This window comes from Daucus carota, chromosome 7 (genome assembly GCF_001625215.2).
Source record: "Daucus carota subsp. sativus chromosome 7, DH1 v3.0, whole genome shotgun sequence".
NCBI lineage: Eukaryota > Viridiplantae > Streptophyta > Magnoliopsida > Apiales > Apiaceae > Daucus > Daucus carota.
In genome coordinates, this window is record NC_030387.2 from 30,725,984 (window position 1) to 30,748,261 (window position 22,278).

Genomic DNA, 22,278 nt, shown 5'->3' on the forward strand with positions numbered 1-22,278 from the left:
CCTGCTGATAGCTTGTAAATCATCCTGTAAGCTTGCTGACAGCTATGATCATGCTAACATCCTGAAATGCTGTTAGTTCACATAAACACCCTTTGATAGTATGCTAACACATATCAGTTTCATGTTATTAGCTTGCTGTTAGTGTCATCATCAAAACCTTGAGAGTATCAATCTCCCCCTTTTTGATGATTACACTATATTAGGAAAAGTAATAAACTCCCCCTAAATATAGCAATCTAATATCACTAAACTTTCACAATTATCACAGAGAATAAAATCTAACAAATATATCACAATTATCACAGATATGCAAAATTTAACACAGAAACAATTTAATCAAAGCAAATTGCATAGATATTTCAAATAATCCTAACCAGGATAAACCACCTGGTATCCAAAATATTATCCAAACAACTCAAACAAATTAACTCAGGATAAACCACCTGAGATCACCAAATTCAAATCCAACCAGCACAGAACAACTTAGTCTTAAAGCAAATAAAAACTTAGAAAAGTAAACTTAGAAAAGTAAAAGTCTTATTTTCCTAATTTCCTCCCCCTTAATCATTAAAAAGATGAGAAAATCAAGATCCAGCCTTGTCCTGTTCATTCTTCTCCAGTCCAAACTTCTTGACAAGCTCTGCAGCAATAATATTCCCAGCCAGCACTGCGTTCCCAGCTTCAGCATACTTCGAGTCAGTTCCAGCAGCCTCCTTCAGCGCATCCATAGCTGTTCTAGGCCTTGGACTGTCTGTAGCATCATCTTCTGAAGTAAAAGCAGCTTTCACATCTGATGAACCTCCAGAGCCATACATACGCTTGCAAAGTTCATAGGCAAAACTCCCAGAACTGCATTTTTCAGAAGCAGTGGAAGTCCTTGCCCCAAACATCATATCCTTCCAGAAGGCAAACTGAGAATTCAACTCACCCATTTTCTCAGATAACTGCTTCTGGCCATCAACCAGCTGCCTGTGATGTGAACGAAGCTCTTCCATATAGTCATGAATCTCTTGAGCAGAGATTCCCAAATCAACAACATTTACAGATTGTGCAGAAGGTGGAGGTGGAGGAACTTCCACAACAACCAAATGCCCATCTGTGTCCAGTTTCAAGTTGGACTGAGCCAAAAACTTCACATCAAGAAACTCTTTAGCAGACACACTTTCTTCACCAGCAAATGAAACCCCAAACCATTCAAAAACTCTTGTCAACAACAAACCATAAGGCAAGCCACCAGAAGACTTACCTTCCACAGAATCCATCATATTTTTAAGAATCAAATCAGGCAGATCAAATTTTCGCCCAGCAAGAATCATGGAAACAACAACAATATCCTGTGACGACAGATTTGACCGAGTACCTAGCCTAGGACTCACATTTTCAATAGACAATTTGAACAGTGCTTGTGCCAGTGGAACTAACTGTGTAGTAGATGGAAAAACACCCTCAGAAACCGTCTCAAGACCAGTGATGAGTTTCAACTGATCCTGATGAGAAAATCCCTCAACACTCTTTGGACCCCGTTTAGTGTGAATTGATACAGTGGATGGAGGAATTTTGAGAATAGCCCCCAAAAACATCGATGATAAACAGATCTTAACATCCGAAACAAACGACACATACTGATCCGACCCAGTCAATTGTAAATTCGCATAAAACTCTCTAACTAACGCAGGGTAACAAGTTTTAGGCAAATCCACTAAGAAAGACTGAAACCCTAAATCCTCAAAAAGCTTAACAACACCACAAGAATAAAAAGCTTTTCCAGAGAGAGGCTTACCCAAGATGACCTTTCGGCCAGCAAGCCCTCGAACAGCCAACATCTCAGATTTGGGCTTCTTCTGAGTAGATTCAGTCCCAACCTCATCTCGATTAACCCCAGAAATCTCATCACCGCTTTCAACTGTCACAAACTCGTCATCGTCCTCGTCGATTAACTTGCGCTTCTGAGAGATAGAAGATGGCTGAGGAGTGTGAGCCTTCACGTTCGCCCTTGTCTTCTTCCTCATCGCGAGCCGTAAGCCGATAGATGCTATTGTGAATACAAAGAGCTTTCGGAGTAGGTGAGATAAAACCCTACTGTCTCGAGGTGGAGTGTATATGTAGCCGAAGAGTCGTGGTGATAGGATTTGTTTCAAAATCCTTTTAATAATTATCAGGGGAGTGGTTTTAGGAATAAAATTAAACGAAGTGATATTCCTAAAATAATTCATGTTTATCGACTAGATACCGAATAACGTAAAATTGTTAGACGCACTTATCACGTATCACATATATATTTCGCTAGAAACTGAGATTTGAATTTTAAACTTATCATTAATTACACTGATAATCACATAATCACGTATCAAAATTCAACATAAAAATTTATCAGTCTAAGCACACAACGGTAATGTCATTTAAGTTCACATATTTCAAATAAACACTTAAACTGACCGGCATGCAAAATAAACAAAAATTATGTAGAATGCTAGGAGTAAGCTGATAGTACCCGGACCATGCTTAAGAGCCTGCTGACTGCACATCACACATACCCAATTCCCTTCTCAGCACGACATAACGTTCTTCAGGAAGAGGTTTTGTGAAGATGTCAGCTAGCTGATCTGCTGTCGCCACAAATATTAACTTGACAGCACCCTTTGCAACATTGTCTCTCAGAAAATGATGTCGAACATCAATATGCTTTGTCCTTGAATGATTGACTGGATTTTCTGAAATGTTGATTGTACTTGTGTTGTCACAAAAGATAGGAGTTTGCTTGCATTTGATCCCAAAGTCCTTCAATTGTTGTCTCATCCATAGCATTTGAGAGCAACAGCTACCAGCTGCTAAATACTCCCCCTCAGCCGTAGATAGAGCAACTGAAGTTTGCTTCTTGCTTAGCCAAGAAACTAAGCTTTGACCCAAAAATGCACAAACACCACTTGTACTTTTTCTATCAGTTTGACTACCTGCATAATCTGCATCACTATACCCAACAAGATCAAAAGCATTTGTGATAGGATAGAATAAGCCCAAAGTAATAGTTCCACTTAAATATTTAAATATTCTTTTAACAGCTTGTAAGTGAGAATCCTTTGGTTTTGCTTGAAATCTAGCACAAACACAAACACTATACATAATATCAGGTCTAGAGGCTGTAAGATAAAGTAAACTACCAATCATACCTCTATACATTCGAATATCAACATCTTTACCATTTTCATCTGCTGTCAGCTTGCTGACAACGCTCATCGGTGTTGATTTCGCCTTGATATTCTCATATCCAAATCTTTTGAGTAGATTCTTGATATACTTGGATTGATGCACATAAATTCCTTCTGGAGTTTGCTTAATTTGGAGCCCCAAGAAATAGTTGAGCTCTCCCATCATGCTCATGTCAAACTCACTATGCATGCACTTTGAAAACCACTTACACAAAGAATCATTAGTAGATCCAAATATAATATCATCTACATATATTTGAACAACTAATATATCTTGACCTTTAAAGATAGTAAACAAAGTAGGATCAATTTTACCTCTAATGAAACCATTTTTGATCAAAAACTCACTTAACCTTTCATACCATGATCGAGGTGCTTGCCTTAATCCATATAGTGCCTTCTTGAGCTTGTAGACATGGTTGGGATATTTTTCATCCTCGAATCCTGGTGGTTGCTTGACATAGACTTCTTCCTTTAGATATCCATTTAAGAATGCACTTTTGACGTCCATTTGATGTAGCTTGAACTTCTTGTAGCATGCAAATGATAAGAGCATCCTAATAGATTCCAATCTTGCAACCGGAGCATATGTTTGATCAAAATCAATCCCTTCTTGTTGATTGTATCCTTGTGCAACAAGTCTAGCTTTGTTCCGAGTGATTGTACCAAATTCATCAACTTTATTCTTGAATACCCATTTGGTTCCAACAATTGAAGCATCCTCTGGTGGATCTACAAGTTCCCAAACATCACATCTTTCGAATTGGTTGAGTTCTTCTTGCATTGCCATGATCCAATTTTCATCTTGTAAAGCTTCTTGAACATTCTTTGGTTCCTCTTGAGCTATGAAGGCAGCATAAGCACAAATGTTGGCTTGAGCTTTCCTTGTCTTGATTCCAGCTGATTTATCTCCAATGATCAACTGAGGTGGATGATTCTTCACTGTTCTAGTTGATTTTGGTAGATTATGTTGAGCTATGACTTCTTCATTCCTTGTAGTCTGCCTAGGAGGAGTCTGATCAACAACATTTTGGCTTGCTGATGAAGTTTGACCTCTGGATTCATCCAATGTGAGCTTAGACATCTTATCCAAAGTTTCTTCAAGAGATGGAGTGGATTCAGTAGCTTTGTTGCTTTCTGAAGTTGTGGCAGTTGACTTGTCAGCTTGCTGATTTCCAGTTTCCTGCACTGTCAGCTTGCTGCCAGTACCTGTACCTGCACATTCTTCCTCATCCCTTGCAAGATCATCAGTAGACTCTTGAAATGAAACATCAATAGACTCTTCAACAGTATGTTTAGCAAGATTATATACTCTATAAGCACGACTTGTTAAAGAATAACCCAAAAATATAGCTTCATAAGATTTAGAGTCGAATTTACCATCCCTATCAATGGTTTTGAGTACGAAGCACTTAGATCCAAAGACTTTGAAGTAGCTGATATTAGGCTTCTTTTTCCTTAGCAATTCATAAGGAGTCTTGTTGAGAATTGGCCTGATAAGCACTCTGTTAAGAACATAGCATGCTGTGTTGACAGCTTCTGCCCAAAAACTTCTTGGCAGCTTGCTCTCCTGCAGCAATGTCCTAGCTGTTTCTTGTAAGGACCTGTTCTTACGCTCTACAACTCCATTTTGCTGAGGTGTACGAGGTGCTGAGAACCCATGTGAGATTCCTCTTTCTTCACAATAAGTAATGAAGTCTTTTTGGAATTCCCCACCATGATCACTTCGAATACCTACAAGTCTTGTATCTAGTTTGTTCTCAAGCAACTTGATTAGCTTCTCAAATTCACTAAAAGCACAATCTTTAGTACGCAAGAATAATACCCAAGTGAATCTAGAATAATCATCAACAATAACAAAGGCATATTGTTTACCTCCAATACTCTTATAAGCTTCGGGACCAAAAATATCCAAGTGAAGAAGCTCTAAAGGTTTAGAAGTAGATACCATTTTCTTTGCCTTATGTGGAGTCCTTGTTTGCTTTCCCAATTGACAAGCAGAACATGTCTCCATTTTGACATACTTAAGCTTTGGTAGTCCTCGAACAAGCTTCTTTGCTGACAGCTTGCTGAGATGATCCATATGAGCATGTCCAAGCCTTCTATGCCAAATTTCTGGATTATTATCCACAGCTGCTAAACAAACACCTGCCTCCTGTTCTTCAAAGTTCAAAACATATATATTTCCTTCTCGTTTTGCAACTAGAGGAGTTTTGTTAGCACCAACAAGTATAGTACATTCATCCTTACCAAAGTTAACAATATGACCATCATCAAATAACTGACTTATACTAAGCAAGTTATAAGTAAGACCTTTAACATATTGTACCTTGTTAATAGAAATGATACTATTACCTATAGTTCCTTTGCCAAGAATAGGAAGAGTTTTGCTATCACCAATTGTGACACGACCACCCTTCTTCATCTTCAAGCTTAGAAACTGAGATTTGTCTCCACTCATGTGCCTAGTGCATCCACTATCCAATATCCATTGATTTGGCTTTACTTTAGACACGAGACAAACCTACAAAACAAACACAAACAACTCAACGTTTTGGTACCCAAATTTTGTTGGGTCCAGCAGTGTTAGTTGATAAAACATATAGAACATTAAGATCAGATTTCTTGATCCACATTTGGACCACTTTAGAACTCTTCTTCCATGTTCTGCTGGTCTTATCAGCATACTGTCCCGGAGCTGTCTTCTGTCTGTTTCTGTTGTCAGCATACTGCCAGTGAGCTGACTTCCTTCCCCAGCTTGCTGATTGAGAATTCTTCATTGGACAATTATTAGCAAGATGGCCCTTCTTTCCACACTTGTGACAAGTCACCCAAGGCATGGCATAATTATATGGAATGCCATTTTTCCCTTCATATCTCATTGAAGATGTGGATGTAGAAGCTGCACCAATGCCTCCTTTGTCATGAGAACCTTTAGCTTGTTTCATTATAGATTTGAGACTTTCTTCTCCTTGAACAAACTTTCCCATGGCTTTCTGAAGATCTTTGACTTCTTGCTCCAATGACTTGATCTTTTCAGCTTGAATAGAGATTTCGGCTAAGCTTTGGGATTTGCTTAACTCGAATGCCTCCAAGCTAGCATCCTTAGCTTTAAGATCTGCTCTCAGCGAGCTGAGTTCCTTCATGAGTGTATCATTCCTTCTTTGGATTTGCATGTTGTTCCCTTCAAGTTGTGAGATCTGTTCCTTGAGAGTAGCAATGATTCCACTACTAGCTTTGGCACTCTTTTCATTTAAGAAATCACCTATGACTTTCTTTAAATGAACATTTTCTTTCTCGAGCTCATAGTTCTCATTCTTTAGATCAATGAGTTCCATAATTGATAGACAACTCTTATCCTGCATGGTTAGTTCACAAGATGTTGTATCAATAGAATGTAATTCAGAATTAATAGAATGTACCTCACTATTAGTCTCTGAATCCGAATCGGTTGTCTCTATTGAGCCATCGAGACCAACAAGAGCCAAGTTAACCATCTCATCACTTGAAACATCAGAAGCTGACTCATCTTCATCATCACTCCAAGTTAGAAGTGCCTTGGATTTCTTTTTGTTCTTAAAATCAGCTTGCTGTCTAGGCGGCTTTGACTTGTTCTTTAGCTTGTAGCAATCCCTTTTGAAATGCCCTTTCTTGCCACATTCAAAACATGCATCATCCTTTGGATCTTTCTTTGCACCAAAAGCTTTGCCCTTTTCACGCTTCATTTTGTTTTTCTTTTCAATCATTCTCTTGATTTTCCTGGACATAAGAGCTAGATCCTCATCTGATTCTGTTTCCTCATCTGATTCCAGCCTGCTGGCAGTAGAGTGAAGTGCAAGATTCTTCATTTTCTCTGTTGGCAGCTTGCTGCTTTCTGAGCTGTTAGCTTCAATCTTAGCTTCAAACTGTTCCAACTCAGCAAATATAGCCAGGTGATCCATAGTATCAATGTTGAGAGCTGATTCTAACGCAGTGACCTTGGCACCATATTCGAACGGAACTGCATTTAGAATATTCATGTTGATTTCCGATTGAGGAATCTTTTTGCCAAGTCTTTCAAGGCTGTTAAGAGTGACTTGGAATCTAGCTTGGCTTTCACGAATGGATTCTCCCTTCTTGATAGCGAAGCTTCCAAATTCTTTCATAAGCTTTCCAAGCTTGACCTTCTTTAACGCCTGTGAGCCTTCGTGATATGTCTCCAATGCATCCCAAATTTCCTTTGCTGTTTTGAGAGATGAGACCTTGTCATATTCAGCTTGATTCAACCCATTGATCAATGTACTCCTTGCTTTTCCATTGGCAGCAACCTTTGATAGCTCGTCCGCTGTGAGAACATCAACGTCCTTGACTTTGTCATCTTTATCAAGATATTCATAAGGACCTCTTTGCACAACTCTTTGCATTAGGGGATCTCTGGATAGATGAGCCTCCATTTGGCCTTTCCACCAATTGTAGTTGTCAGAACCCGTGAGGAGAGGAGCTCTAAAATCGGACTTTCCCTGAAAGTTATCAGCCATATCGATCGATACTATTCCTGTTACAGAAGTATTAGTACAAACACAGCTCTGATACCAATTGAAATTACACACCTAGAGGGGGGGTGAATAGGTGTTATGGCTAATATACCCGATTTTTATAAGTTACCGAATAATTAATCTGTCAATGACAGCCTGCTGTTAATTTTCAGAGTAAACTGTTAGCCTGCTAATAAGATAAATGCAATGCAGATAATGTAAAGCAGTATGCTAGCAACACCAAGAATTTTAGCCAGGTTCGACCCCTAACCCTAATGGTCTACGTCCTGGTCCCCTACCAACTGGTAAGAGATTATATTATTAATCAATAATGTCAACGATTACAAGATTCAATAATATAACTCCCTTTCTCCCTTGTTCCTGTTATCAGCCTGCTGAAACCCCTGAACCACGAACCAAAAGCCTACCAAGACCTATACTTCCCAAGTATATTCTCCAAGCTAACTAGTTCCCTTGTTCCCTTGTTTCACAAGCTGGATACACAGCAACAAAACATTACACCTTGAACAATACAATGAATAAGTGTAATACAACCGAAACTATGAACTCTCAATATAGATATATATGCAAATATAAGTACTAGAGCTCAATAAAAGATTTAGCAATGTAAAGAGTTGTATTTCAGAAAGCTTGGTGTGTTCTCCTTGTTCTCTACTGAAAATGAAAGCACACACAAATTTATATACATCATACCAACGGTCATACTCCAACAAATTTCCCAACGATCTTGGTAACAACCTCACGTTTAAATTTGAATTGAATGATGAACGTTTGAATGAAGTAAGATTACTGAGTAAAGGATAAAATCGTTTGAAATCATCTCAGTAATACATTTAAATAAAATCCGTTTGAAACTAAATAGGAGTTTGTTAAAAGATAAGATTCTTTGAGATAAAATCTCCTATTTGTTAGGAAAACGTTTTTGAATGAAAACTCTTTATAAAACCGAGCTCTAATATTTATATAAGATATATACAAATATTAGAATCCTTACAAAGTCGTTTCCTATTAAATCTCCTTGAAAATAGACTTTGATCTTTATCCGATTGTTTCTCTGTTCACGCTGTAAGCCTGCTGATAGCTTGTAAATCATCCTGTAAGCTTGCTGACAGCTATGATCATGCTAACATCCTGAAATGCTGTTAGTTCACATAAACACCCTTTGATAGTATGCTAACACATATCAGTTTCATGTTATTAGCTTGCTGTTAGTGTCATCATCAAAACCTTGAGAGTATCAATTTTTATTAAAAAAAAAGTTCAAAAAAATTAAGTCACTGGAAAGAGTACCCCAAACTAACTTCTGACTTTAAGTCAACTTCGGGATTATTTCTGACTTTAAGCCGGCTTTTGACAACAAGACATTATTCATCTTAAAGTTGGAAAAGCGGGGGCTTAAAGGGGCAGGCTCTAATACATTTTTTCTTCCAATATAGCAATCTTAAACGAACGTTCTTTGTTCTTTGAATCCTCCATACCAGTAATTACTTATGTGGCTCTATTAGAATACACAGAATTATAAGCCGCAATAGTTTTCTTTCACCTTATCAAAACTGGCAACAAAAAATTAAACCATATGAAAAGAAGATAAAGAGATAGAGAAAAAATTGATGTGAAAATAGAAGTAAGAATGCGATCCATCTATGAATTTTAATTACCGTTCTACTAGATTTTGATTGGATGCCATTTTTAATTTTTGCCTTAGCTTTTTGAATTTTGATTTTTGGTAGATTTTTCAATTTTTTGTGAGTTTTATTTCCTATCAATTTTGACAAGTTTTGATTCACCCTAATTTGAAATTCATTTATAGTCATTTCAAATCTTTTATTTTGGGCGGATTTTTAATATTGGTAGGTTTTGATCCGGCCACATATTTAATTTTTTCATAAATTTTTTAGGAGTTTGTAAAAAAATTAATCAACAAAGTCAACCAAAAAATATGATGAAATTTTTTTATTTCTTATATTTTATTAGTATCGGTTAGAAATGCCTACATGATATGTGGATTAATAATATATATATATATATATATATATATATATATATATATATATATATATATATATATATATATATATATATATATATATATATATATATATATATATATATATATATATATATATATATATATATATATATATATATATATATATATATATATATATGCCAATGATCAAATAGAAACCTTTTTTAAAATAAAAACTAGAAACCAATCTTGTCCATCTATTTAATATAAGGTAGTTTCAATCACAGCCGTTAAAACAATAAAATTAAAAAATATATAAAAAAGCAAAGATTATGTTTTATTAGTTACCATAATTGCTTTTGGTTTCTCTCTCCTCCCTTCATAATTTCAGCACCTCTACGGAGGACTTTCTCTCTCTAAAACATCACTTACGCCATGCTCTGTGTTTATACTCGATTTCTCTCTGAATATACTCGATTTCCCTTTATTCCTCTGTAGCTTTCTCTCGATTTCTCTTCGCCATAATCCGTGTTTAGTTCGACGCTGTGCTTTCTTCGAACAATCTAGATTAAAAGTTAATTCAGCTCGAGGAAGTGTTATTGAAGCTCAAGGACGCTATGTTGAAGATGATAATATCCGATTTAACGAAGATTAGTCATAATCAAGGTAAAAATTTAGATTTTCCTAGGTTCGTTTTTGTTGTTGATATAATTTGATGATTATATCAGATTACAATTATGTTATGCTCATATTATTTTTGTAGATTAGGTATTTTTGTTGTTAATTGTATAATGTTGATGATTTGTGTGATTTATGTTATTTTTTTGATATTTATTGTTTTTATAGTTGTATATTGTTGTATTGGTGCGGTAATTAGTAGTTCATAAATCATAAGTTTGTTATGATTCAATTTATGATTTAATGTATGATTGATTTTATGCAGAAATGAGTAGAGTTTTTGTTTTTGTTAGAGTTTAGATCCACGCCTTGTGCGATACTTGTAAAGATCTGGAGGAGCTGCGATGATGTTAATAGTACATCTTGAAACAAGGAGAAAACTTGTGGATATGTTTGGAGTTTAGCAGTAGCTGACAGGCTAATAATATTAGCTGTTGGGTGATGATGTTGTTTGTTTAGGCTAATTGTAAGTGTCATCAAAGCCATTTACCAATATAAACTCAGTTTATATTAGTGATACTTTCAATATATATTAGTGATGTCTACAGTATATTATAGTAGCATATGTTAGTTATTATGGTTTTTAATCTGTTTTATGTTTGTTCAGGTATAATATGATTTTTACACCTTTCACTGGTGTTGAAAAACATCTATGATAGATGTGTTACATTTGTTGCTTGTTTGTTATCGAAAGAAAATGTTGCTCATTATAACTAGGCTTTTAAACATTTTGTCAAGGACATGGGATGCAATCCAGTTGTCTTTATAACTGATCAGTGCCCTGCAATGAAGGTATCTGTGCCAGCTTCATTTTGTGGTGAGAATGATTTGGTTGCTAGCAAGCATCGCCTTTGTATGTGGCATATCATGCAGAAATTCCAGATGCTGTTGATTTTACTAAGAAGGTTCATATGGCAGCTATGGTAGGTGAACAGCCGGTTGAAGAGGTCACCATTCTTGCACCAAATGTTTCCAGGAACAAGGGAAACTATTTCAAGCGGCTTGTCAGTGATAGACATAAATCAATGGCAAAAACAAATAAAAGAGTTCGAAGATGTAAATAATGCTCGGCAACCACTCATGACTCGAGAACTTGTCCAAAGAAAAAGAAGGGAGGAGAAACTATAGTTTCGAATATCTTGTATATATGATTTTAATTTTCATTTTCAAAAGACCATGTGTAGTTGTCTTTATAAAATGTTTAATACATTTCAATTTTATATTTTCTGAGGTGTAGATCAAAGCATATTAGAACTGATACATTGTGAGTGACTGCTATTTGTGTTTTTATATTGAATATGTAAACAGGATTTTTTAAATTTAGCACAAAAAATGAGTTGATTTTTAGTGATATAGCTAGTATAACTTTGTGGTGTTAGAAGTGTAATTTAGTAGTATACATTGCAGCTTTTAGCGATATGTGTGGTTTTAGTGGTATTCTACTTTACTGTGTTATGAAAACAATGAAAAATGATAAAAGTTAAATGAATCAATTATAAAACATAAGTAACCAAGCCAAATATTAATATTGCATTTGGAATATTATCATTTTTAATTGCTCAAAATACTTGTCCAAAATAAGCATATCCATACTAAAATAATGCAGTAAATCACTTTCTAGTGTATCATAACAATGTTGCCATCTAATATACTTTGTAGGCTATTAAATCACTTTCTAGTGTAATACAATCCATACTCTATGTAGCATAGTAAAGTAGTTCATGACAAATAGTTCATTGCTCATTTGGTTGATTATTTTTCGATGGTCCTTCTTGAGAATTGGCTCTTAATACTTCAAGGAATGAACTTATGAGGTTCACTGCAAATCTCACCCACTTTCCAGATTTCTTTTTGTCACGTTTCAAAAACTTCTCTGCAGCTTTTCCAGATAGGACGATGTTGATTATATTGTGATTTTCTGCTGTATTGTACAAAGCTGTAGCTTCTGCGATGATAGCTCTCTGAATTCGTTTAGTTGTGAAGAGAGAATTGTTGTGTTGTATTTGAACCTGAGCCTACTAATTTGTTTATCCTGTGTTGCCTGCATAATATGTTAAATTAGTCGGATAGAAAATATAAGTATACATAATAGATGGGGAAGTATTATAATATAGTAATAACAAGAATGTATCTAAATGCTTAATATGTATCAGTGAGATGGTAATATAAGTAGGGTAGCACTCCATAGCATACCCTCTTATATGGAGTTACGTAGCACACCATTATAAATATATACATAATATATATTAATATATATTTTAATGAAATATAATTGCAAATTTTGATTATTAAACCAAAAACGAAGTTATACAATTTTTTTTTATTCCAAAGATCATCTGAAATTATGCAATATCTCAACATGATTCTATAGCAGAATAATAATCATCCAGAATTATTCTGTACCCTCTTATATGGAGTTACGTAGCACACCATTATAAATATATACATAATATATATTAATATATATTTTAATGAAATATAATTGCAAATTTTGATTATTAAACCAAAAACGAAGTTATACAATTTTTTTTTATTCCAAAGATCATCTGAAATTATGCAATATCTCAACATGATTCTATAGCAGAATAATAATCATCCAGAATTATTCTGTTGTAGAATCAGTTTCGAAAATATACTTTTTTTCATCAAATTTTAAGTGTTAAATTACTTAAAATAGACATATTTTATAGTATTCTATATTAGAATCACGTTTTATATGTATTCTATAACAGAATTTATAATAAAATTGATGATTTATAGTGGCGCGCTATGTAACTCCATATAAGGAGTTCCTCTTTGGAATGTTAGCCAATATAAGTATGCATGATATGATTAGTGAAACTAGTCTCACCCCTTCTCCTACTAACTCAGTATTCCAATTTTTGGTATCTCCTTTGAAAGTTTTCATATGGCGCATGAGGAAAATACCACAATCAGTAGAATATTTAGTAGTTTGCCATGGCATACTCAAATAACTAGGCTTCAATCTCCGCACTCTCTTTGCCAAACCAGGATTTCCTTTATCACTTATATAATGGCAAAAGTGAGAATGCTGTAAAAAAAATGCAATTTATTAGTATAGTGGAATGAAAATAGTGCTTGATTAATTATATTTAAAATGAATGACAAAATTACATATTACCAAGACATCTGGTACCCTGCCATATTATAAAAATTTTATAATGGCAAAATTTTTATATTTCTTCCAACAGTAGATTTGGTTTTGTTATTTGGACGTAGATAGACTTTTACAAGTGGACTTTTCTCTGGTATGCTATTGGTAGTCATGTTTTCTTCAGCATTGAACTATGTAACCTGCAAAATCATAAAACTAGCAAATCCATGTAAAATATACTATTTAACAAGAAGTATAGTCACAATTCTATACCATAGCAGTTGTATTTATAAAACTTTAATGGGTGATATAGCTAATATACTTTAGTGATACACCTTGTATATTCTAGTGATAGGGGAAACATATTTTAGTGATATTGAAGAACAGGACTACTATCTTGACTACTTCTAGAGATATATTAATATAGTACATTCATATTAAGAAACATATTAAGTTTTATCTCAACAATCACTAATTAAGAAACATATTAAATTAAACAATATCACTAATTAGCTATATATCTTGGAAAAGATGTTGTTATGATCAACTAATAGTTTGATGCATAAATTACACTATTCATGTGAAATTTTTCCTAGTGCCTCCTTTTTGGGAAGCTACTCTGTTTTCACTCTCACTACAACGTTTTGTACGGACAATTCACTAGCAACATTACTAGTTATTTTATATAGTACATGAAGGTTGCAGATTATCCTATTTCTAGCTTTAACTTGTTTAGGTATGAACAGTTCACTCATTCAATTAGTTCACTACTTCACTCATTTAAACCAAGAGAAATCACCTATCCTATCAACTAGAGAGTATCTATAGAGCACATCTATTCATCTGTAGGCGTATCAACATTTGGCTCATACACCTTAAATTGCATCTCAAATTCAACTATGCTATCAACATTTATATCATACACTAGATATTTATCGTCAATATGCATATTAAACAATATCACTAACTAAACAGCAATATGACTACTCTCAACATACATCCAGAACATCTCAAAAACTTAAAAATAACCAAACTATATTCATGGAACTACCGATATCAACAATCAAACAAGTCATCAACATTTTATTCCACAAAATCAACAGATGAACACAACTAAAAACACTACAAGAAAAACCGGGTATTTTTGACCGGCTTATTTTTGACCGCTAGCAGTCAAATTTAAGGTCAACTTCATATGATATCAAGTCAAGGTTAAAATTGACCGACTATTTTTGACCGCTTTCATATGTGACCAAAACCGGTCAAATTTAGCACCGGTCAAATTTATCCGGTCAAATTTAGTATGCGGGTCCCCAAAAAAATAGGAGGGAAAATTCCCTCCAAAAAAAATTAGGGCTGACGTCATTAATTTTGACCGCCTTCGGTCAAAAATGAAGTCGGTCAAATTTAACTTTGGGCGGCAAAATTTCCCGCTTGAAGTGGTGGAAATTTTTTAAATAATAATTGACTAGTTTCGGTCAAATTTATAAATTTGACCGCTGGCGGTCAAATTTATCCTTCCCAGATCTAATTACTTTCATTACATGTTAAAATTTAATTAGTTTAAATTTTAAATATATGTAAATTTTTAAATATGAATAAAAATATATTTATTTTAGGCGTGTGAAATAATTTAAAAAATTTAAAATTTAATTTGCATGACTTTGTAAGAAATATTCAATAAGAAGTACTACTCCTTAAAATGCGATTCATTCCTAATTAATATAATAATTTTTTGAAATAATTTAATCAACGATCCAACCGTACGGATTTTTACATATGTTGATTTTATTCATGTGAAAAAATAATTAAAAGATTTGAAATTTGACTTGCATGACCTTAGAAGAAAAATCCAGTAAGAAGTCATACTCCTTAAAATGAGATTGATTCCGGATTAACAAAATAAATTATTAAAATGATTTTTTGAACGATCCAACCGTACGGATATTGAGATATATTGATTTCAGTTATGTGAAAAAATAATTAAAAGATTTGAAATTTGAATTGGATGACTTTATAAGAAAAATCCAGTATGAAGTAATACCCCTTAAAATGAGATTTATTCCTGATTAATAAAAGAAAAATTCTTTCAACGATCCAACCATAGGGATGTTAAAGATACATTTATTATTGTCATGTAAAAAAATAATTAATATATTTGAAATTTAACTTGCATGACTTTATAAGAAAATCTTGTAAGAAGTGCTACTTCTTGAAATAAGATTCATTCCCGTTTAACAAAATTAATTATTAAAATGTTTTTTTCAACGATCCAACCGTACGGATGTTCAGATATATTAATTATAGTCATGTGAAAAAATAATTAAAAGATTTGAAATTTGACTTGCATGACTTTATAAGAAAAATCCAGTAAGAAGTACTATTCCTTATAATGAGATTCGTTCCTGATTAACGAAATAAATTATTAAAATTACTTTTTCAATGATCCAACTATACGGATGTTATGATATATTAATTTTAGTCATGTGAAAAACAATTTAAAAGATTTGAATTTGACTTGCATGACTTTGTAAGAAAAATATATTAAGAGAAGTAGTAATCCTAATATAACATTCATTCCCGATTAACAAAATAAATTATTAAAATTATTTTTTGAACGATCCAACCGTACGGATGTTCAAATATATTGATTTTAATCACGTGAAAAAATAATTAAAAGATTTGAAATTTGACTTGCATGACTTTATAAGAAAAATATATTAAGAAGTACTACTCCTTAAAATGAGATTCATTTCTGATTAACAAAATAAATTTTTTAAATGATATTTTCAACAGTCCAAACATATAGATGTTAAGATAATACTATTTGAATTTAGCACCTTTTTTTTAGTAATTTAATTAAATGATTATATATTTATTTTGCTTTTTTTGAAATTAATCTATGAAATTTTTTTGACCGAAATCGGTCAAATTTACATTTTCGACCAGCGATGGTCAAATTTGCATTCAAATAATTCGAATTATTTTGTGAGGGAAATTTGCCGCCCAAAGTTAAATTTGACCGCCAGCGGTCAAATTTATTGCCATGTCAGCAATCCGCGTGAAACACATCTAATGGTCCTTATTTAACATACCAACACAACAATCCAACGGTCTAAAATCATCACAACATATCCTTATCCTATATATACATACAAACACACATTATAACCTAAATACACTCTCCATTCTCCAAATCTCTCTCTCTCTCCCCCCTCCCCATCTTCATCTCCATGACTCCATCTCCCCCTCCCCATCTCCATGACTCCATGACTCCATCTTCCCCTCTTCCCCTCTTTTACATACACATTCATAACCATATATATTTATACATACACAATCTCTATCTACAATAACATTATTTGTACAAGAATATCACCAAGAAAATTAACTCGTGGAATGGTAATTTGGGAGGAATTCCGGCAACTCAAGCAACTCCGGCGTCCGAGAAACAACTCCGTCGACCAAAAATCTCAAGTCACAATTTCCGTCCAAATTGATAAGGAACAAAGTGGAACTACAAAATCCAATTAGGAACTTATATTAAATTTGTAACATTTCTTTTGTAAATAGAAAAATTCTTAATGTACATGAATTTCATTACGATTTTTTTTGTTAATAAGGTATATAATTTTAAGAATTATGTGATATATATGTTGATTAGTAAGATAATATTATGTGAATTTACTAAATAAAGTATTAAAATTCGCACACAAGAATATACCACAAAGTAGCAAAATACATTCTGTCCAGGTTTAAATTTATAAATTTGACCGAATGCGGTCAAATTTAATAAATTGTAGGCGGCAAATTGAAAAAAATTCAAATTTCAAATTTTCAAGCGGTAAATTGAAAAAAATTCAAATTTTAAAATTTTCAAAATTTCGGTCAAATTTAAGCGGTCAAATTTAGTCGGTCAAAAATATTCGGTCAAATTTAGCTAATTTTGACCGATTTTGCTAAATTCGACGACGTTATGACTGACCGACATGAATCGGTCAAATTTAGCTAAATTTGACCGCGGGCGGTCAAATTTAACTAAATTTGACCGATTTTTTCGGTCAAATTTACCCGTTTTTCTTGTAGTGAAACTATAAATCAAAAATCATTAAAAAAATAATGATAAAACCCTTATTTAACATACCTCTTCTAGTTCTAGCCAGATTTAGGTAATTTTGACAGTGAATAAAGGTAATTAATAGCTGCTACGGAAGAACATTAGTAGTTCAATGTCAGTTTTCACAATATTATATATACAATCAAACCCTTGAAATTCAAAAAAATGAACATACACTACAAAAACGAGATGATTAACATGATTAACTAACTAGAAATACTACTAAACTACATTAAAGTACCTATTAAACGAATTTCCGAGTGATTTAGCTCTATGCTTGAAGTTGCGTTTACGAGATGCGATTTTCGCCTCTAACTTCTTCCGAAAAGCTGTAAAATCGTTGATTAGTGCCGTAATGTTACTTAAAATCTGAAGAAACTGCCATTGAAGAGAGCTCGGCAAAGTGGTGGAGAGGAACAGTAAAATGGTGGGGAGAGACGTTACTGGCTTCGTGTGTATCGTGTGTATATTTTTAATTTTTGAAAACCCGTGTTATTGTTGTATTATTCTGGGCTGGGCTTCTAAATTACTGTACCCGATGGGCTGGGCTCTTAGTTTCTAGTTTTTATTTTAATTTGGTTTCTTACTACTCTCTCTATATATATATATATACAATAAAAAAGGTAGGTGGGTCTTTGAAAACATTAGTCCTAATCATCTCTATATATTGATCATCGGAAGTAATTTTTATTTAATTCAAAATATGTAATTCCAAAATGAATAATAAATTTGATTAGCAAATCAATATCGTTTTAACATCTATATTTAAATCATATAAAAGTCCTCCTATCATAAAATCTTAAAACTTGCATGAATCTTTAATAATGTAAAACGATGAATATTGACATAAATTTTAATTAATTATTAAGATACCAATTTAATATTGTGTAATTTCAGAATATTTCGAAAAAATTCTAACAAAATATCTTTTATTGTTAGAATTAAAAAAAAATCAATATGAATTATTTCTTCATATCTAATTCAACGAATCTAACTAAGAGATCATTTGTTTTAGTCAATGAGTAAAATTTTGATCTAGTGATAAATTTAAATGTCCAACAGATGATTTTGTTTGTTAAAATAATTTTTTTAAATGACACAATTTATTGTTTTTCAAGATTAATTATTATTAGTTCAAAATATTGGAGAAAAATATCATTACTTATTTTAACATGACACATTATTTGATTAGTTCATATGTCTTTTAGAATATCGGCGCATAATTTTTAGTTATATTAGTTCATTTATTAATAGTAATCTCATGTTATTTTGATGTAAAATTAATAATCATTTTAATAACCATGTGTAATTTATGAAAAATGATATAGATATTATTAATAAAAAATTATTTAGTTAGTTTTAAATATAGATAATTCTCATAATGTAGATATTCACATAAGTAAAAATGAGTATAAAAGTATGATCGTTACTACTTGTAATTCTATTACTATTCAATTCAATAATAGTAGTGTGGACAAAAAGAAGTTACCAAACACTTTTTATTCACTTCTGTGGGCTTGTTCATTATTCAACAAATGGGCCCTAAAACAATAAAAAAAATTATATGAAAATCTCTCTTCCAACTTATTCACTCCACTCGTTTACCCATAAACAAATGGGCCTAAATAAAAATCAAACTATATATAAGTCCATCTTCCTGCTGTATAAATTGTCTAGTTTCTAGGGTTACACATATGGTTTTTATCACAGGTTGCGGCGCACCAATTGTTGATGAGTCTCTAGACAAGGAGTTAAAAGAGTCTGATGATAAAGAACCGGAAGACCGGAAATGTGATATCTATAGATCTATATTCTATATACATCTCTATAAAATTTTTAAAATTTTGTTGTTGCTTTTAAATTTTTTTTGGGTTAATCTTTTTTTTTTGTTCCTAGAAGGCCTAGCTAAATCGCTATTATGTTTAGGATTTTCTTATCCAAATTTTTAATTAATTTTTTTAGAAAAGTCGGTATCACATTTTTTCAGTATATTTATGTTTGTAACTACATGGAAAATGTAACTGTAATATGATCGTTAAGTTCCATTTTTTGTTTGAAAACAATTCAACATAAATGATAGTTTTTGATTTTTGATTATAATTTATTTTACGATGAGTATTGAATTGATAATTTTCTGTTTGTGGACATTATTTCAGATTTTTGGCATGTGGGTTGTTTAGGGTGCATCAAATGGAGGCTGATTCCATCAAATGAAAGTTACGAGGATATAAATGAATACATACCGGAGCAACATATGAAATATTGTGTGTTGTGTTGTTTTTGTAAGTATAATTTAGTCTTAGTAATCTTTTTTCTAAAAAATCAATTTAATGTATTTCTAATCAATGATAAAACTTAATATCGCTACCAATTACATATTAATATAGTTGCTTGCATGGTATGATTGGTTTTTGTAGTCATATATACCCCTCATTCTTGTAAATATGAAATTTTTTGTAGTATTATTTTGAAAGTGAATAATTTAGTAGTTGTGCACCTTCATAAATGGATAGTCGATTTTGATTTCATAAATCTTCTTATTAGTCCCAATTATAGTAGATGCCATGAATTTTAAGGACAAATACCCTTTGATTGTAACTAGGTCACATTTCATGTACTCTTGCTCAGTTTTATTTTTTTATTTGTGGCTTGTGACCGATCTTTTCTATTTGTGTTCGTAGGGTGGCTAGCAAGCTGGACGGAAGACGAGGATTTCGAAAAGAAAGAGGAAATCAAAATTTTTGTAATGGTAAAATCTTGAATCTACTTATTGTCATTTTATACATACATAAAATCTAGGAAACTTTTCTTCAATGATCAGCTCACAATTTATTGTGGCACACATTGAATTTTCTCTCTAAAATTCCCACATCAAGTATATCTAATATCTTCAAATAAATTTATGATGGATATTTTTAGCATAACTCACCTATCATATTCTTTTGTGTTCAGGTAACATCTATAAATGAAATACTTGAAACAAATACTGAAGTTAATCAATCCATTGTTAATCAATCCATTGTTGTTTGAGAAATCATGTTGTTCTGAAAGGAACCGAAAACTTCAGTTATATATCTGTTACTGACATCAAGGTTGGGGATCTTCATATGATATATCTAGTTTTAGTGTTTTAACAAAAACAAAGAAGCTTGGACTAACTATTAGTGCATTTCACATTTCACAGTAACCATATTGTAAAATCAATTTAATTTTGAAAAACAAAAAAGTTAAATCAACCATTAGTGCATTTCACATTTCACATTAACCATATCGTATTATGTTACTGAAATTAATGAACACAACTAATTAATTCTGTACTGTAACCAATATATTAATTGTCCAGTTAAATGCAGAGTATTACAGTAGTATTTAAGCTCAATATGACAAAGTAAACTTGCATATCTGAATACTCATCAAAGTAATTGACTACTTGAGAACAACTCTCCAGTCATGGCCAACTCTTCCTTGTATTTTCTAGGTTTCCTCGCGTGCCTCTTTCTTTGCTCTTCCTGTCAGGCCTCCGTTTCCAATGGGCGAAAACTACAGGCAAGTTCATTAATCCTTGATTTCATCCGGGTGTTTAAGTTAATTCGTTATAATGCTGTAATCTTTTTTGTATTGAGCTAGCAAATACACAATGTTTTACACACATAGTTTATGCATGATGCAGGGGAAGACATGGTGCGTGGCTCAGACAGCAGCCCCGGATGATAAACTTCAAGCATTTTTGATAGCGACTTGTGAAAGGTACAATTGTAAGGCTATAATGCCAGGAGGCCCCTGCTATCAACCCGCGAATATACATAACCATGCTTCTTATGCTCTTGACATCGCTTATAGAGGCACTGGGGTTTGCAATCCTGATGTTGGCACCCCAACCATCACCGATCCTTCTTTCGGTAGCTGCCATTACCCATGACCACTTATTCATGTATAGATCACAGCTAATTGGCCTTATCTATAAATGACTGGAAGAGTGAATGCTTATTCCTTAATAATATATTTCATTTCTTAACATTTACTACTTTGCATTTATAATGAAAAAGTGTGTTCCAATCTAGAGCTCACAACAGAACCTAATACTACTTTAATAGCCTCCCAGACACCTCTACTAAGAATGCCGACTTCTTTCTCGGAGAGACTAATGGGTCAGAGAACACATTAAGGAGAAACAATATTAGACTGAAAAGAGAATTTTACGCATCAAGTTATAGGATGATGTAAATATAAAACATGGGTTCATATTAAAAATTAGCATCCAAAAAATTAAATAATGCAATTTGACGCCACCAGTTTTAAACATCTGAAGTGTCTCTGAGAATCTTTCTCTTTGGTTTTGTGCAATTACGCCTTCTAGAGAAATTCAATGGCAATGGTTGATGGTTCCTGTAGGAAAACAGAGGCGCTGTTTTTCAACACTTGGTATCAGAGCTGATTATGTGGATGCCCATGTTTACAGCAAAGATACTGGATACAACCAAGACAAAGGATTGAGCAAGTGCTCCAACCTTTCCCTTGTATCCATTATCTTTGTTGTAAAATCCGCTCAGGTACCAAGGGTAGAAAAACAACACCTCTGTTTATGTGTTTATATATCTAATGCTGAACACTATCTGTGAGCAAAGCTAATTTTATATATTGAAACAAAGAGAAAAATG

At 33.0% G+C, this 22,278-nt stretch overlaps 1 protein-coding gene across 1 annotated transcript; it reads left to right on the forward strand.

Moving 5' to 3' along the window:
• The first annotated feature begins 11,129 nt into the window (after window positions 1-11,129).
• On the forward strand, window positions 11,130-21,539 carry LOC108194088 (major pollen allergen Ole e 10-like). Its single transcript, XM_064082055.1, has 3 exons — window positions 11,130-11,180; window positions 11,228-11,392; window positions 21,291-21,539. Exons 1-3 carry the CDS (start codon window positions 11,130-11,132, stop codon window positions 21,537-21,539), a joined length of 465 nt encoding a protein of 154 aa, XP_063938125.1.
• Window positions 21,540-22,278: the final 739 nt, after the last annotated feature.

Excerpts from the sequence above, each read along its gene's own strand:
- LOC108194088 (XM_064082055.1), top strand. The coding sequence starts at position 11,130 with ATGGGATGCAATCCAGTTGTCTTTATAACTGATCAGTGCCCTGCAATG. Across the intron at positions 11,181-11,227 it reads ATCAGTGCCCTGCAATGAAG|CAAGCATCGCCTTTGTATGT; the intron begins GTATCTGTGCCA and ends TTTGGTTGCTAG. Across the intron at positions 11,393-21,290 it reads GAAACTATTTCAAGCGGCTT|GGGAAGACATGGTGCGTGGC; the intron begins GTCAGTGATAGA and ends TGCATGATGCAG.